At 36.2% G+C, this 19,268-nt stretch overlaps 1 protein-coding gene across 3 annotated transcripts in view; it reads right to left on the bottom strand.

Annotated features, from left to right (window-relative positions):
• The window catches only part of LOC150100793 (glycerol kinase 5), a 329,559-nt gene that overhangs the window by 98,674 nt on the left and 211,617 nt on the right, over positions 1-19,268 (bottom strand). For all 3 annotated transcript variants that reach the window (XM_090401274.1, XM_090401275.1, XM_090401276.1), the window contains exon 12: positions 14,838-14,942. In XM_090401274.1, the coding sequence (XP_090257400.1) occupies positions 14,838-14,942 (105 nt within the window). The remainder of the gene's footprint in view (positions 1-14,837; positions 14,943-19,268) is intronic.

The raw sequence follows: 19,268 nt of genomic DNA, 5'->3' as shown, positions 1-19,268 counted from the left end.
ACATTTAGTTAGTATTAATAGTGTTTCATAACATAATACTGCATTAATGTAACTATTTTGTCATATAACAAATTCACACAGGAAAGAAGAGTAAGGAATTGTAGAAATGCTGTCCATATATACAACTTGCAGATGTTAGCTGATGTACTGAATGGAAATTAAATTTATATAGAGAAACTTAAAAATTATAAACCAGAAATCAAATACTGAGTTGATACGGAATTAAAATAAATGAATGACAAATTAATAATACAAAATATAATATGCATTGAAGAATTATGTGAACATCAAATTTAAAACCTAACACTTTTCATCGAATGAATATAAAGCTATAGAAATGACATACAAGTGGAACTTTAATTGGTACTCATTTACAAACAACAATTTGATTTTAGAATATGTATCATTGTAAGTAAATCCAGTTCAATATAATTATTTTTAAAAAGTTTAATTGTATTAGAAAAAAAATTAAAATTTACACTCAGTTTATAAATATACATATATACAGTTGACCCTTGAACAATGCGGGGGTTAGGGGTGCTGACCTACTAATAGCCTGCTGTTGACCAGAAGCCTTTCCCATAACATAAACAGTCAATTAACACATACTTTGTATGCTATATGTATTATATACTATATTCTTACAATAAAGTAAGCTAGAGAAAAAATGTTATTAAAGAAAATCACATAAGGAAGTGAAAATACATTTAGAGTACTGTACTGTATTTATCGATACCGTAAATTTATATTGTCTGTTTACAAGATGAACGTCTGTCGGTACCTACATCAATGTCTTATATGATACAAAATACTGTGGATGTTATACATTTACTAACATCAGACATTAAAAATTAAAAGCTAATGTGAAAAAGAAATAATTTATATTTATTTAGGTATAACAATTCATGCATTGATAACGAAGAAACAGAAAAATATGATTGCTTTATGATGTGCAATCGGTACAATTGCTTCGCAGTGAATAACTAATGAACGAATCATAATTTTTTATTTTGCTAATTAATTATTTAACTAATTAATAACGGTTAATTTTATGCAGTTATGATTTAATACTGCATCTTTACATTTAAGCACCTCCGTAGCAAAATTGGAAGAACGACAGCACATTGCACCCTTTGATTAGAAAAGGCCTAAGTTCGAATATCTCGTTATGATGGGAGGAATCTTTATATGGACTTTTTCAATTGAAGGTGAGTTAGCCGATCTCATATAGATATAGCAGGGTTTTTTCCTCCCAGAAACTGGGTTTTTCATCCTGCATACAGACAAATCAGTCCATCAGGACACATGCAATTTACAAACAAAAAATACTAGTTGTGGTGGTGGTTGAGGACAGTAGATGGCATTGATGTAGGCTATTGGTAATACAGGTTCGGTGTAGTAGTGGAGACAGAGTTGTACAGTAGGTGTCCTCCGGCGATGAGTCTTCGGACTCCTTGGAGGTGTCATGAATAATAATAATTGCTTACATTTCTCTCAACTGCAAATGGTACCATGTATGGTATGTGTGCGAAAATTTTATAATACATTTGTGTATATTTTATGGTAGTAAATGATAAAACAGACAAGTAGCTACATAAATTTTATGCATTCATGACATACCTAACTTTTTCTTAATATTTTCAATATTTCTAAGCTGCGTGGTTTGTCTGCGAGTGTTTTTCAAATTCATACTAATTTCCAAAAAAATTTCCAATATATGTATATAGATAAATGCATATAAGTGGACCCATGCAGTTCAAACCTGCATTCTTCAAGGGTCAACTGTATATGTATAAAAACTGGGAATAAATCACATTTTATACATTGAAGGACAGCACTTCAAGGACCAATTATGGTTAATATTCTCCTTACTCTAAAACAGAAGGACAGGAAGCAAAAATCTCTCCAGACAAAATGAAAACGAACATATCATTGTATTAGTTATCCTGCTGTTGAAGCTTTTTTATTCTTTATTTACAGAGACATGCAACAGATAGATATTCAATCATGTATTCATGATTGCATATAATGAATACATGATATGCAATATCATGTAGTTAGTGAATACATGATATTGCATATCATGTATTCACTGATTTGTCTTTTTCTCTGACTCCCATCCTTTTGTAGCAGAGGATGGAGGAAGTAGGCAAAACTGAGTTTATGAAAGGAAAACTCTGCTATTTCCGAAACTGGCTAACTTACTTCAGTTGAAAAGGCCTCATCTCACATCAAACTGGATTTCAACTCGGCTCTTTCCAACCAAAGATGTTGGTAAATCTGACTATGCTTAGACATTGAAGAGTTACCCTCATCGATAACATGAAAGGAAGGAGTTGTCATCATATATTCTTCTGTGAAAGGTTAAGTCACTGTTACACTGGATGAGAAATAAGGAAGGATTCAACGAAACAGGGCATGTCCAGATATATGGGAAAAATAGATTTGTAATTTATGTCCTTAAGGGACCATATCTCAGATGACATGTATGGAGAATGGGCACATTTATTGATTAAGAATGAACTCTGATGGTAAAGCAGTCAGAGAGCTACTTGGCAACTATCATTCTATGGGCTTATCTTCCACTCTTTGTAACTTATTGGTCAGTTTTCTCTATGGTCATTTCCTACATGATAAGTAGAGTGGCTTCCTCTACCAGAGTGCTATAGGGAATTACACTTCTGAGGAATGAACTGATCTCATGGACTTCAAAATCAATAATTTTGTTGATAACAGCACATGCCATTCCTCCTCTCATTTGAAAAACTTTTGGATGAGAAATAAGGTGCTCAAACATTCCAAGTTGAAGATTTTTTTATAACCAATACCTTAAATACTAATCTCAACTGCCATCCTTTAGTAAGATGAGGAGAGTATCAACTTGAATACTATCAAAACATTGCCTTCTCTTCTTTCTTAAAAGGAAGAGCTTACTAGATTTCTCCTCACATTTGATAATACTCAGATATCCAGATAAGATCCTATTTCTCTTTTTGAGGGTTGACATATACCTTTCTCTTTCCTGGTATATGAACATAACCATAGTTCTCTAAGCTTCCCCAAAATACACATAACTTTTCCAATGAAGACACTATTTCTCATTTATACAACAGTAAAAATCCCAAATTTACTAACCTTGGAATGCTATATTCACATTTGGACTGGTGCAACAAAAACATTCCTAAAAATTCTCGATAATACAAAGGTGGTCTGAAAAGTTTTCGGCCTAACAATGAAAACGAATTTATAATTTCAAAATTATTTTCATTTTTCAACATAATCTCCATTAAGATTTATTCCCGTGATGCTCCAGCGCCATTATCCCGTCCCTGTAGTGGTTCTCAGTAAGATCTGCAAAATATCCCTCTACAGCTGCAATCACCTCTTGATTCAAAGAAAAATGCTGACCAGTGAGGAAGAATTTTTAGTTTTGAGAAGAGACAGAAGTCAGAAGGAGCCAAATCTGGGGAATAGGGTGGATGTTCCAACAATTCATAGTGCAGATCCCTTAATTTTCACATTGCCAAAACAACTTTGTGGGCAGGTGCATTGTCCTGACGAAAGATAATTTTTTCTTCTGCAAACTGGGTCTTTTCTCACAAATTTTTCCATCTAGTCTGGTTAAAAGATCATAATAATATTCCCTGGTTATTGTTTTACTCTTTTCAAGATAATTAATAAATAAAATGCCTTTAGCATCCCAAAACACCGATGCCATGACGTTGGTGCTGAACAACCAGCTTCTGCACTGTTTTCACTGCTGTTTGGATTCTGGTGTGTAATGGTGAAATTCAAGTCTCATCCATAGTAATAAATCGATGCACAAAATCAATTTTATTCTTGTTAAAACGCTCCAAGCATTGAGAGATTTTCATGCGAGTACGTTTTTGATCAGTGGTGAACAAGCGTGGCATCCACCATGCGCAAAGCTTTTTCATTTGCAATTCTTCATGCAAAATATATCCTACACGTTCTTTTGAAATGCTTATAGGCTCAGCAATTTCACGTACTTTGACTCGCCGATCATCTGATACCATATTGTTCACTTGATCAATGATTTCTGGTGTTGTTACACTTTTTGGACATCCTTCACGAGGATCATCTTCAAGGCTGGTAAGGCCATGTTTAAACTTGGCAGCCCATTTCTTAATTGTTGAAAACAAAGGAGAAGAGTGCCCATAAACTTTTATAAACTTCTAATGAATTTCTTTTGGCATTAAACCTTCTTCTACAAAGAATTTTATAATACTTACAATACTCAATTTTTTCCATTTCAAGGGATGCAGACAACACTTTTGCTTCAGAGAGCTGCATAAAACAAACTATTTGATAGAATGACTTGCAATTTCACATGAATGCTTATGACAGATGTATCAATATCAACTTAGAAAAAAAAATTGTGCCGATAGTGTTGCCATTTATGGTTGAGGCAGAAAACTTTTCAGCCCACCCTCATATATGGAAGATGACAATCTTGTTAAATGATGACATCTCTCTTTCAAAAGCTAACTTTACTTTCTTAGTGATTATTTGTTTCTACCTTGTCTCCTGGTATTTCCATAGATGCTACTGCTGAATCAGCTCCAGCCATCACTAAGATACACAAACAACTGCTGGTCTGAGTCGAACCTCAAACCTGAATTATCTTTTCCTCCATTCTACTTCAAGCATCTGTTAAAAATCCTCTCACATGCAGGAATTTATATAAAAACTCACTAATTTATTATAACAAGCAAGTTTATCATTATTATTACAGTATAAGATATGAGTGATCTTAAAAGTAAGTAGCCTTTCATGATTACTCAAAGTTATTCCATGATATAACTGGTAATTAGTTTACGGAATTAACAACGTAAATGAAGTATATTAATGAAAGGTAACTTTAATGAATCACTTCTATATTTTGGCAATGTCACATTGCCATCTTCAGGAACATAAAGATATGGTATGTGCACTCAGGAACTAACACAAAGCAAATGAGGAAGAAAGCAAGAAACTAATATTGTTCCTAAAGTCCTAATGGTGCCCTCTTGCAGGCTAATTTGGTAGTCTTGGCAGTTGGGCTGAAGTTCTCATAATGAAAGTCTCCCAAATTTGGGGCAGTTTCATGCACCCAAATTTGTTGAGGTTAGGACTGTTTTTTTAGAGCTGCTGAAGATTCTTTGAATAATCTTTCGTATTTCAACTTGCTGCGATGAATTATTTTTGTTTTCTTCCAACGAATTTTATGGTAGGTATCTAAGGCATGGTCTGCCAGCCCAGAGTGGCTGTACTGGTGAAAAGGATGTAGTCTTGGTGTTCTGAAATCCTGATATTTGTTGTTCTGCCTGTTTGGCTAAAGTAGGACAATTTGCAGCTGCAAGGGACCTGGTATACACCAGGTAGGTCTAAGGGGAGTGGTTGGTCTTTGGTAGAGCGGATAAGGGATGCCAACTTTTTATATGGTCTGTAACAGGAAGTAAGGTCATATTTTTTGAGAATATTGGTTATTTTCTCAGAGGTGCTCTGGATGTAGGGGATGGTGATAGACTTGGTGTAATCTTTATTGTGGAGGGGGGGGTAGTGGTTTACAGGTTTTAGTATTTTTTGGATTTTTTTGGGGTTATAGCCATTGGCTAAGAAAGTGTCGAGGATGTGGTTTAGTTCAATAGTCAGGGCCTTGTCATCTGAGCAGATTAATTTTGCCCTGTTATACAGTGTTTTTATCATCCCATATTGTTGTGAGGGGGGTGGTGGGATTGCTGGTGAATGTATCGGCCAGTATGGGTGGGTTTTCTGTAAACAGAGAAAACCAAAGATCCATTGAGCTGGCGGGTGATTAAAGTGTCTAGGAAGGGGAGGGTGTTGTTTTCCTCTTTTTCTAAGGTGAACTGGACTCTGGGGTGTTGGTTGTTTAAGTGTGTTAGGAAGGAGTGGAGTGTGTCTGAGACATGTGGCCAAATAGCAAACACATCATCCACATAACGAAGCCAAATAGTGGGTTTTTATGGGGCAGAGTTTAAGGCTTTCTATTCAAAAGTCTCCATATAAAAGTTGGCCAAGGGTGGGGAGAGTGGAGAACCCATGGCTGTCCCCTCTATCTGTTTGTAGAACTTTCCTTGCCAAACGAAATAGCCTGAGTTCATTGTGAACTGAAATAGGGCTGAGATATCGGGAGGAAACTTGGCTTGGATGAGCTCAAGGGTTTCTTTGAGTGGGACATTAGTGAATAGGGAGGAGACGTCGAAACTGACCATTATGTCAGTGTGTTGGAGTGTGAGGTTTTCTATACTGGCTTTAAAGTGGGCTGAGTTTTTTATGTGTGATGGTGTGTTGCCAGTGTAGTGTGTGAGCGTTTTGGCTAAATGTTTGGCTAATTTATATGTGGGGGAATCAATGCCACATTTTGTTTATGTATTTTTGGGAGTCCATATAATCGGGGGGGGGGTCTAGAGTTATAAGGTTTAAGTTTGTTGGTGACTTCCACAGGCCAAGAAGTGACTTTCTTAAGGAGTCTGTGGAGAGTTCTAATCTGAGAGCTGGTCGGATTGTATTCAATGGGGAGGTAAGTAGTACGGTCTAATACTAAAGCATTTAGCTTACCTTTGTAGTCTTTTTGATTGAGTACCACAGTGGCGCTTCCCTTATCAGCTTTGGTGATTACTATTTTTTTGTTGTTTTTCAATTCTTGTAGGGCTGCATATTCGTTTTTGGATAAGTTGGTTTTTGGAGGTTTGGCTTTAGTCAGAACACCGACTACATCCAGTCTTACGTTGTTGGCGATATGGTTAGGCAGGTTGCGAATCCCACGCTCTATTTGGATCATGATTTCTTCAGCAGGTATCCTTTTAGGAGCTAGGGCGAAATTGTGACCACGTGAAAGTGCGGTGAGTGCTTCAGGCTTTAAAACTGCCGACGAGAGGTTGACTACAGTGTTGAGTGGTGGCTGTGGTAAGGAAGTAGAATTTTTCGTCAGGTTTTCGTATTTTTTTACGTGCCGACTACGTATTTTTTCGAATTCTTTTCTTGCCGATGAGTATACCAGGTGTATACCAGGTCCCTTGCAGCTGCAAATTGTCCTACTTTGGCCAAACAAGCAGAACAACAAATATCAGGATTTCAGAACACCAAGACTACATCCGTTTTCACCAGTACAGCCGCTCTGGGCTGGCAGACCATGCCTTAGATACCCACCATAAAATTCGTTGGAAGAAAACAAAAATAATTCATCGCAGCAAGTTGAAATACGAAAGATTATTCAAAGAATCTTCAGCAGCTCTAAAAAACAGTCCTAACCTCAACAAATTTGGGTGCATGATACTGCCCCAAATTTGGGAGACTTTCATTATGAGAACTTCAACCCAACTGCCAAGACTACCAAATTAGCCTGCAAGAGGGCACCATTAGGACTTTAGGAACAATATTAGTTTCTTGCTTTCTCCCTCATTTGCTTTGTGTTAGTTCCTGAGTGCACATACCATATCTTTATGTTCCTGAAGATGGCAATGTGACGTTGCCGAAATATAGAAGTGATTCATTAAAGTTACCTTTAATTAATATACTTCATTTACGTTGTTAATTCCGTAAACTAATTACCAGTTATGTCTAACCAACATATAAGCCTTGCTACTGTTATTCCATGATGCCTTGTTTATATAAAAAAAAATTATTATACTAGTCACTTTTTCAGCATGCATGTTATACTTTGCATACAATTTGCTGCATCACTCTCTTTATATCTTTCTAATAACCTTGTTTCCAGTGGATTATGGAATGTCGGTCATGAGGAATAAGTTCACAGAATGTAATCTTCATTGCAGGATATTAGTAAATAAGAGAAAAAGAAGTGATATGAATGAGATAAGTTCAGGGCAATTTACTGAACGGATATCAACTATTTTTTAAGGAAATTACAATGTAGACTAATATATTAACTAAAATAAATGTAATTAATACTAGAGATGTACAGAATATTTGGTTTTGCTTCGATATTCGGCATGTTTTTCAGATATTTGGTTTTCTGGCCGAATCACTAGAATGATTTGGTATTTGGCCGGCCATAGCAGTAAAATTCCTGTTACATGTGTCATAACAAATGCAACCAATCAGGAAAAACTTCCCCTTATCTTGTGCAATTGTTCAAATATAAGGGTTTCCAACACTAATGAATAAACTTATTCCACAGAATAAAACATATTTCTTTTGTCACTAGCCACCAGCTTATTCCTTGAAAGAGTTTTTTCCAGAAGTCGAAAATATTTATAAAATACCAGATGTATGCTACTCCAAAAATGCTGAAAAATTCACTTTCCTATATCATAATTTATTATAAATTCATTTTGATTATTAAATCCATAATTATTCTCTATAGTTTACAATTTAAAATAAGTTCCATTACTATTTTTGTTATTTGAAGAAATGTCATCTGATTTTTTGTTCTAGTTTTTATTGTATTGTTTTAAAATGCAATGTTTTCTAGGAAATTAAATGACCGTTTTACTATATAGAAACAGAGGATATTATAGATCATCTATAATTTATAACCAAATGTAGAAAGTGTAGTTTTGAAAATTACAAGCAAGCTTATCAGAACAAGACTAGAATCAGAGTGGCCTTGGTTGCACTATTAAAACTACACGAACTCTAGCCACAACCTGTTATGACCTTTTATTAATGCACTGAGTAAGTTTCACCCAGCTTGTACTTAAAAAATATCATAGTTATTATAGTTAGGGAAAGCAGAATTTTACTTTCCCTTTGATATAAAATAAATGGAAATAGGAGATATTAAAGATATGTGCTTATTTCATAGCCAAATATATCTACTCTATAATATAAAATGATAAGCCATTTTTGTAACATTCGTGTCACGTTTTTTGTCAAATTATTTGAAATGTTTTGAAACTCAGGGGCTAGCTTGAGTGTCGAGTCTTCAAAATTCGAGTCATCAGAATTCAAGGAGAACTGGCCTACCAGTCCGGAACTCGGGGGTTGGGCGGCATAGGCACTGGGGATCCCCCCTTTCGAGTCATCATAATTTAAGAACTGGCCTACCAGTCCGGAACTCGGGGGGTGGGACAGTCTCCAGGGTGGACGGACCACCCCTTTTGAGTCTTCAAAATTCGAGTCATCAGAATTCAAGGAGAAACGGCCTACCAGTCCGGAACTCAAGGGATTGGGCTGAATCCCCCTTTCAATCTTCAAGATTCAAGGAGAGCCAGCCTACCAGTCCGGAACTCGGGGGATGGTGGGGGGTAGCCCCTTTCGAGTCATCAGAATTCAAAAGAACCGGCCTACCAGTCCGGAACTCGGGGGGGGGGGGGAGTGTTGAAGAAAGGCTTAGAAAAAAGTTCCTCTAGTCATGTGTTTATAAAATTTAATTTAGAATGTTTAAAATTGAATTATATAAACAAATGACTAGAGGGACTTTTTTCTACGCCTTTCTTCAACATTCCCAAGTCGATCTCTGGCATGAGCAAGCAAGTTTTTTTTCCTGGAAACTCAACAAAATCAACTGTAGAACCCACACTATTTCAAACAATAACATATCCTGTTAGAAACCACGAGACAGCTGCACTGGTTTGCCAGTCTTTTCATTGGTTGCCACTTATAATTAGTCTTGCCAGCTATCTCTGATTGGCTACCAGTTGAGACTGAACTGCCCACTCAGTCTAGATAGGGGTAAAATGGCCTCGTCTCTCTATAAGGGAATGAAAGACATTAGCTGATTTTTTGATGTTTTGAACAAAAAAAAAAAAATATATATATATATATATATATATATACAATCATTAATATTTTTTTATAAATTTTTAATGAGTTTTTTCCCCAAAATATTTGTTTATAAAATTTATATTTAGTATGCTTCAGCCAAATTGTAAACCGACTATTTGGTGCTTCAGCCAAATCCTGCTTCAGACCATCCCTAATTAATACTTCCAATATTTTAGCAAAGTCAAATTGCCATCATCATCAGGGAAAAAATATAAGATGCATGCAGGCACTACACTAAGTAATGAAGATGAAGCATGTCTATTGAAATAGGCCCCTAAAGTCCTAAATAGTGTCCTCTAATGGACAAAATCGAATATTCTTGGCTGTTAGGGTGGAGTATGGAAGATGAGAGCTTCCCAACAACCAAGGAGACACCCAATTTAGCCTACTAGGGGGTTGGGATAGTGAGGGGATTTTGGATGGATGAAGACTTTCACTCCAGTTAAAATTATTTATTATTCAATCAGAGCAGGTTGTTTGGATGAGGAGAATAGATGCAGATTAGGCCATGAAAAGGGGTAGAAATCATGGAAGCCTTCCTTTTTGGCATCACTGTAATGAAATGCTAAGTGCATAGTAAAGGAGAACTGTTATCTACATTGTCAGCTGTAGGGAGAGCTCATTAAAAAAGGTGTTAGCAGGATTATTATCATCTGACACCTCCAGGGAGTCCAAAGACTCGATGTGGGGGGGGCAGGGCAGCACCTACTCTACAACTCTGTCTCCACTATTCAACTCAATTCACCAACTACAACGAGCCGCAACTACACCAATGCCATCTACTGCCAACCACCACCATCACTAGTATTTTCACAGAGTGGTATGATAGAGGACGAGAGAAATATAAATAAAATAATGCAAGTGGGGAGTAAGGAAAGGTTGAATGATAGTGAAGTATTTGGAGATGGTCTGAATTGGGAGGATGAATGGCAAATGAGAGTGGCTGACTTGCAGAGAGAGATAGATGAGCTGAAAGAGCAGGTGGAATGTTTAGGGAATGAGATGAGAAGGGTGAAAGAGATTAGGCGAATGGAAGAGATGAATGCAAGGCAAATCAGAGTAGGAGTGAGAGAGTGTTATGAAAATGATAGAAGAGGAGAGAATAGGAACAGTAGAAGAGAGGGAATGAGAGAGAGAGAGAGAGAGAGAGAGAGAGAGAGAGAGAATTATGGGAATGGTAGAAGAGGAGAGAATAGGAGCAGTAAAAGAGAGGGAAAGAGAGAGAGTTATGAGAATGGTAGAAGAGTAGTGAATAGGAACAGTAGAAGAGAGGGAATGAGAGAGATATGGGAATGTTAGAAGAGGAGAGAATGGGTACAGTATAAGAGAGGGAATGAGAGAAGAGGAGAGAATGGAAACAGTAGGAGAGACAGGGAATGAGAGGAATGCAAGAGTACTGTGTTCCCCTACTTACCTGCCTTCCTGACATCACTGTCAGGAAGGCAGGTAAGTAGGGGAAGACAGACAGAAAGTGTTAGAGGAGAGAGAGAGACAGAGTGAGGGATGCACTCGAGCAATCGAGGAACAGGGTGGTGAGAGGTGTAATATATGGGGACTCAATGATCCGTGGTGTTCAAGTTAGGATGCGTGAGGAGTGTTTGCCTGGAGGAATGATAGAAAGTGTGGCTATGGCAATTAAGAGGAGTGAAAGGGTGGATGAAATGATTGTATGGTAGAAACAAATGACTTGACAGGTCATGTAAATTGGGCAGCGAGAGATATGAGATTCTTGCTTGAGGTTGTGCGAAAGAAGACACAGAGAGTAAAGATAGTGTGTGTGTTGGCTAGGTATGATAGTGAATAGCTGAGCAGAAGAGCAGTAATAATGAATAACATAATAGCTATAATGTGTCAGAAGAGAGGATTGGAATATGTGGATGCTTGGAGAGTGTTCGAGGATAGAGAGGAATTGTATGCGAGAGACCGCTTGCATTTGAATGAAGATGGACGTAGGCATCTGGAGAGATTGCTGTTCTGAACGAGTCATGCGTCCCAGGGTGGATGATAGCAGGGGTGGCCTTGTAAGAATGGGTACTTGGGAGAAGGGGGATGACATCAGGTAACGCTGAGCCCAGTAGAGTCTAAAGGGAATAATGCTGGTTAATAGAAACAATGGCATTTTTATGCTTTACACCAATGCCAGGAGTATCCGGAATAAATGAGATCATATTTGTAAATTTAGGGACAAAAACACACGTGCTGAATACATTATTTTATTAATTACTAATAAAATAAAACTTAACGTTTCAAACCCTGTATCGAGGTCATCATCGGAAGAATACAAGTGTATAAGGAACCAAGCTATATGTTCATGCCCCCCTGTATACCGGTAAACTAAATCTACATAGTTAATCCTTTTTCCTAGCCTGACCTCTAGTGATCTAGTGACCCCTAGGGGTATTGGTTTAATGCAGCAAAATGTAAGGTCTCTTGAGGTTTGGGACACATCGATAGGATGCTGCATACTCTATTGGAGGAGCAATACTGGAGGAAGTAGGGGAGACAAGAGATCTGGGGTTGATGATTGATAGAAACCTGAAATTTAGGGGACATATTGCAAAGGTGGTGAAGGCAACACAGAGAATTGCTGCAATAATGAGAAGGACACTGACCAGCAGAGATAAAAGAGTTATCATTCCATTGTATAAGACCACACTTAGACTATTGTTCACAGATTTGGTCCCCAGGATTTGAAGGGGATAAATTAACTGTGGAAAGAGTACAAAGGCGGATAACAAAGATGGTTTCAGGACTGGACAATGTTAGTTATGAGGATCAGCTGAGGGAATGTGGACTATAGAGTTTAGTGGATAAAAGAAGGAGAGGTGATATGATTGAGACTTTTAAGCAGTTGAGAGGTGGTTACAGGGTTGACACTGGGGAGTTCTTTCACTTGGTTGAACAGCGTGAAGGCGTGATAACAAGGGGCCATCCCTGGAAGTTATGAAAGGAAACTGTGAGCAAGAGGGTGAGGAGTGGTTTCTTTGTATGGAGGGTGGTTAAACCATGGAATGCATTGCCTGATAGCGTGGTGAGAGCAAGAACGGTCAATGAGTTAAGGAATGGTATGATAGATATTGTGTTTCCTAAGAGGGATCTTAGGAAACACAAGATCTCCCACGAGTCTTGATAGACTTTGTGTTTCCCAGGAAGGACCTCCCGCGATGAGTCTTTTGATTCCATGGAGGCTGAATAATAATAATAATCACAAACATCCATGCCCACGGAGGGATTCGAACCCGCAGCATTTGGCTGGAGAGTGGATATGCTAACCACTTGGCCAACCAGGCTGGCACTGGTCTTTTGATGGATAAACTGACTATTTAGGTGGTTGCTAATAGCAAACTGATCAACATCTCCACCAACTTGATCTGGAAATGGAGAAAGGAAGACAGTCTGAGTTGTGGGCAATGAAATCTCTTAGGAGAATAATTACGTTTGGGTATTTGGACTGCAAAAAAATCAAGTATTAGGGATAGATAATCAAAGAAGTCCGAATGTGAAGAGAGCGAAGAGACAGCAAATGAATGCAATGAAGTGTGGCAAGGAAATTTTGAGCCAGAGAAGATCAATGTGAAAGGTGAAAATATGGCTTTCTCTAACATGGGATTACAACAGAAGGAATTATGTAAGTTGTATTTTTTTTTATTATAATTTTTTTGTTTGTTTTAGAATTTTTTTTTTTCTAGAAAACATTTCGTAATCTGCAGTAAAACTATTTGATTATATTGTCCTCCATCAATGACAAGAATTAAATAATTGGAGGTCATGCAAATGACAGTCAAGGGCCTTAAGAATAATATAAATGATGTACACCACCACTACTTATGGTCATCTAAACCAGATTGTCAGCTAAGGTTCTGTTAGGAATAACAAGTCTGGTTTAGATAAGTGGTAGTGTATATCATTTATATTATTCTTAAGGCCCTGAAATGTGAGTGTAGTGGATATGGATAAAAATTTTTTTTTCATATATTACTGACGTTTTTATATTTTTTAGTTGGATTTTTGCTATTTTTTTTTATTGTAATTTTTGTTTGTTTTAGAATAATCTTTTTTTCTAGGAAACATTTTGTGATCTGCAGTAAAACTATTTGATTATGTTGTCCTCCATCAATGACAAGAATTAAATCATTGGAGGTCATGCAATGGAAAGCAGAAGACTTACAAATATGCTTAACTGGTAATTAGTTTACGGAATTAACAAAGCATATAAAGTATATTAATTAAAGGTAACTTTAATGAATAACTTCTATATTTCGGCAACGTCACATTGCCATCTTCAGGAACATAAAGATATGGTATGTGCACTCAGGAACTAACACAAAGCAGGTGTCCCTTGCAGCTGTATAATATGTGCATACATGCCTGTATGCACATATTATACTGTCATTTACCACATGTTGTTCCTGTATGCACATATTATGCACATGTTCCTGATGATAGTAATCGACTTTGCTGAAAAATATTAATTAAATTTATTGTAATAAATATTTTGTCTACATTGTAATTTCCTTAAATAGAGCTGAAAATCACATCATTTATGCAATTTTCAATTCACACGAAGTTATCAAGAACAGTGTAAACAGAGGAGTCACTGCCTCCCAAAACAAAACTAGGTAAGTTCGTTTTCTTATATATTCTAAGTTACTTTTAGGTTTCTTATTTTAACTTTTGTTTTTAATATTTATTCCAAAATTAGCTTCTTCAAAATAGGATGAACCCCTATAACTACAAACTTCATTAGTTAATAGGTACTACCAGAGTCAGATATAGAGATACTTTAAAAAACAAAGCATGAACTGGAGTAACTTGTATCACATAAAAGTATGGAAATGCGATTTTAGTAATATGTACATAATTGTATTCTTCCTTGAGAAAATTTAAGCATAAATGAAGTTATGGTACTATATTTACAGTTTACACTGTCAATCTCTCACATAAATACACAGAGAATAAAAGGACAAGTCCAGTATGGATGTATGCTGGCATTTTCCCATTATATTTCAGAAAGTTTTAAGTATTAGATTGGTATTTAGATTTTTTTTTTCTTTTTAGGAGAGCAGGTATAACTATAAGCTCACCAAGTTGTTGAGCCCAAGAGATAATTGTTCCAGTGTCTTGTGCCATTCCTTCTGCTGCATAAGTTACTTCATCACCTATTGTCCATGCTACTATTGGATATAAACCTGGAAAAACACATGAATAATTTTGTCAATTCAATAACCTATGCTTATATCAAAGTAAAGTTGATTTAACCCTCTCATGTATAAGGGCCTCATATGAGGAGATCATTTTTAACATATACAGGGCACAAATTTAGCAAAATTAATGAATTCATGGTAATACTATAAGATTAAATGGTACTGTATCATCATTATAATTTTTTATAAATGAATATAAAAATTCATGCATGAGAGGGTTAAAGACCTGTTTATGATGTAAGAGGATTAAAATTGGATTAATTTTCAGAAAACTACTTTCACTATGTTCTGCATAGTGAAAGTACAAACTTTCCTAGCATTTCTGTGCCAAACTTGAGAGGTGTGATATTGGCACAAGGTGAAAAATTATTCACATCTGCTATGATTGGATAGGCACTGTTTTGATATCTTAGGTAGTATTAATAGAATTAAAACTGTTTATTTATAAATAAAATATTTTTTTTTTTTTAATTTATCTCAAGGAGGTTCCAATCTCAAAATGATCCTATAAACAAACATTTCATGTAAAGTTTTGGTATAAAATTTTATAATTATATAATATACATTTTTAACTGATATTACTAGCCAAACTGAAGTCAAAGTAAAGCTACTATTTTAACCTGAGAAGGCAAGATTTGAATTCTGCTATATGTATGAATATTAGTAAGGTCTTTATTCCTCATAAGCAGAAGTCTCAAACAGGATTGTTTGAAATCTCTCTTTTTTTTTTTTTTTTATTCTCCTCACACCACAAGTATCCTACCCTAGTTAGATGCAATAAATGCTTGCAACTTCTTCAGCTTTACTGGCAGTGGGCTCCCACAACACCCACAAATTCCCAATGAAAGTGAGGTGCTGTAACACATACTGATATGAAATACTATCCTGAATGGAAGTACTCATCACACACACAGCATAACTGATCAATATGAATGGGTATACTTGGTTGGTAATAATGTTCAGGTTGGCTGGAAGTACCATAAAAGTAGATCCTAAACCAACACACACCACTTTCTTGTACTTATAACTAATGTGATGAATCTGTGGCTGCATTTTGTCACAATATCCTTTCATTTGCATGAAATAACAGGAACTGAAACTCATCACTTCATATGACCTTTTCTAGTTCTCTTGTGTTTAGAAATACTGATGTTTAAGCCACGGCTGCTTGTTTTTGTTGGAGAAGCATGGTATCCTCAATGGTCAACTGCTGTTATACCCATCTTGGAAAAGTTCCATGCATAGTTCAGTCCAATACATTATCTTAGAGTCTGTGGTTATACTACATAGTAACCTGGTCAATCATAGTGTCTACTGGTGACTGTTGCAAGGTAATCATAGCAAGAAAGTGCTTTTTGAGATACTCTTATCAGATCCCACCTCATTCCCACTCAGTCATGGAGTGACTTTGCCCCCCACCCCCCTTCTCTCTCTCTCTCATATACACACACCACTGAACAAATGCTGTTTCATGATAGGAACAACCTACTACCTACTTATAGCCAGTGCCAATCATATAGATATTCGTGTCACTGGTCAATTTGATTAAGCATAGAGATGCCGCTAATAATTGGCTAAGTGTGTGTTCATACACACAAGAGGCTCCATAAATCAGGAGCTTCTGAAAAATTATTTAGCAAAATTAGGAACTATTTGGAAAGTTGTTACAATTGGTATGCCCTATTTAAATATTTTTAATAGGATGCACTTCATTATAATAAAGTTGTTAAGGCTGACTTCACAACAAAAAGGGGTTGCATTTTCCAAGAAAGGGGATGAGGTAATAAGAAGCCACAGGTATAATATAAAATACAAATCTGATTTCAGGTATCACAAATACATTTTAAAGTATTTACATACAAAAACAATGTTGTCATGTGATGAACTGATAAATTTTAAGTCAACAAAACACAGAACATTGCAGAGATTTGTAACATCCATCATTTTGCTCACACAAGCAAATACAGTTGAATTACTGGGTGATCACTATGCAAAGCATCATCTGAGTGGGGAAAATAGAGTGACTGATGTGATAAAGACCAATATTGGAATATAGGTAAACAAGGGGAGGTGCCTAGGATATTAGGAAATTTCTATGTGAATACAGCCAATGAATTGGACAAGATATCAACCTGGCTGTTTAAGCACTGGTAGGATCCAAAAGGGAGTGGAAAGAGTCAAAATAGTTCCATTATATAAAGGAGGCTCCAATACAGAGCTAGCAAATTATAGATCACTCATGAATGATCATTAAAGTACTGGAAAAGGTGGTTAAAGAGAAAATTCAGGAATAGGTGACACTATGGGAAACACCATGGCTTCATCAAGAAGAAATAATGGCTCAGTAATTTATTTGCTTTGTACACTAAAGTGATAGTTGAGTTTGATAAGATAAATGGTGACACCACAATACTGCTAAACTTTGCAAGGATATCTGCCAGGATAGTGAACAAATTTGTATTAGGTAAACCGGATAAACTGGAGATGGTCATGAAACTGGTGACACAGACAAGTGGGTGGCTGACGTATAGATCTCAGAGAGTAATGCAAGGTGGATTGATCCAGAGAAAAAGCAAAAACTATCGTTGTTCCACAGCACAATGCACTTCAGCTGCTGCGCTCTAATTTCTACATTAACAATAATGAGAATGATTTGAGGGGGACTTCATAATAATGTTTCACAGTATAAATATAAACATCAAGGGAAAAAAAAAAGGGAGGGGGAAGAATACATTTAATAAACTTACTAATTTTTTTCTGGATTTCTACTCAGCATTGTTAGAGCACAATTACTGACAGGCACACAGCACTGAAGTAAGTAATGTAAGTAATATTAAGAAGCAATTCAAATTTTAAATAGAAACAGAACTAATGTCCTTACAATGGCACACTCTATAGGCCAGATAACTATAAAATTAATTTAGAAAAGTCAGGTTATCAGGTCTCAAAATAACAATCTCACAGATCGTTGGTAAATTAATGCAACCATACTTGTTGAGGATGGGAGAGTGTGCTTCATAGCCAATGATAATTCTGAAAACACATGTCATCATAGGTCTGAGAGAATATGTAATATAGATCTTTTCCTCCATTTATTCTTATGCAAAAGAGTATCCAGTCTGCCAATTCCGGCTTGCCATACAGATGATTGCGGATGTAATTTTTGTGTTCTTCAAAGTGGATGTTAACTAATCTACCAGTCTTCCCAAAGTACGTGGACTGCAGGCACAGAGAACTTTGTACGTTCCAGGATGTTCGAGAGGACGCAGTTTATAGAAGAACAGATGAAAGTAGCTAACTGAATGAATAATTTGAGGGGAATTATCCAGTTGTCAAAATACCAACCTGGAAAGGACAAAGCTAATAAAGGTGCTATGAAGATACTATTAAGATGATATAATGGACTTGCAGAGTCTAAGTGCTTCCCACAGTGCAACTAGAAGAATGATGGAACATCTTGATGGAACTGACGAGACCTCAATAAAGGTCGAAACCGTTCTGGGTAGTGGCCCTTCCCTTAATGCATAGCATTACATGTCCGCAAGGAGATGTACTTTGCATTATGGGAGACACTAATACAAGTGATGAGAGCTTGGTCCACCGTTACTATGAGTTGCCTCAGTCCTGAAGATACCTCAGGAGCAAAATTTGTTTGCTTACACTTGGATAAAGGATTAAATTAAATTTATTATAGTTCCTTTTGTTTCTTTCACATGAAACAGAGAATTAAGATGACTGTAAAGTTACTTCTTCTGAAAACTTCTGCTATCTTTAAGAGTAAAGAAATTTATTTTCTTCCTTATTTAAAACACAGCAATGAGCAAAAGAAAGCACTAGTCAATATTATAAATAGGATTGTTACTTCAGGAAAACTACATAATCCTTTCTTAACAGTTTTCTTCAAAATTTCAACTTAGCATCCTTTAAGAGGAACATTCGTGAAAACTGTTTGCTTTCTTCTTAACAAAGAAAAAATAAAAGAAAAAAAAGCATTCTTCCTTTATATTTCTTTCCAAGACTGCCATTTTCTTCCAGAATATATTCTGTTTATAACAATCAAGAAAGCACTAGTCAATATTATAAATAGGATTGTTACTTCAGGAAAACTACATAATCCTTTCTTAACAGTTTTCTTCAAAATTTCAACTTAGCATCCTTTAAGAGGAACATTCGTGAAAACTGTTTGCTTTCTTCTTAACAAAGAAAAAATAAAAGAAAAAAAAGCATTCTTCCTTTATATTTCTTTCCAAGACTGCCATTTTCTTCCAGAATATATTCTGTTTATAATCAATGGTTGTTCCTGCTCTCTCT

This window comes from Typopeltis vanoorti, chromosome 12, assembly GCF_054136105.1.
Source record: "Typopeltis vanoorti isolate ZY-2024b chromosome 12, IOZ_Tvanoo_1.0, whole genome shotgun sequence".
In the NCBI taxonomy this organism is placed as follows: domain Eukaryota; kingdom Metazoa; phylum Arthropoda; class Arachnida; order Uropygi; family Thelyphonidae; genus Typopeltis; species Typopeltis vanoorti.
The sequence above is the reverse complement of the archived record's forward strand: the minus strand, read 5'-3'. Positions and strand labels throughout refer to the sequence as shown.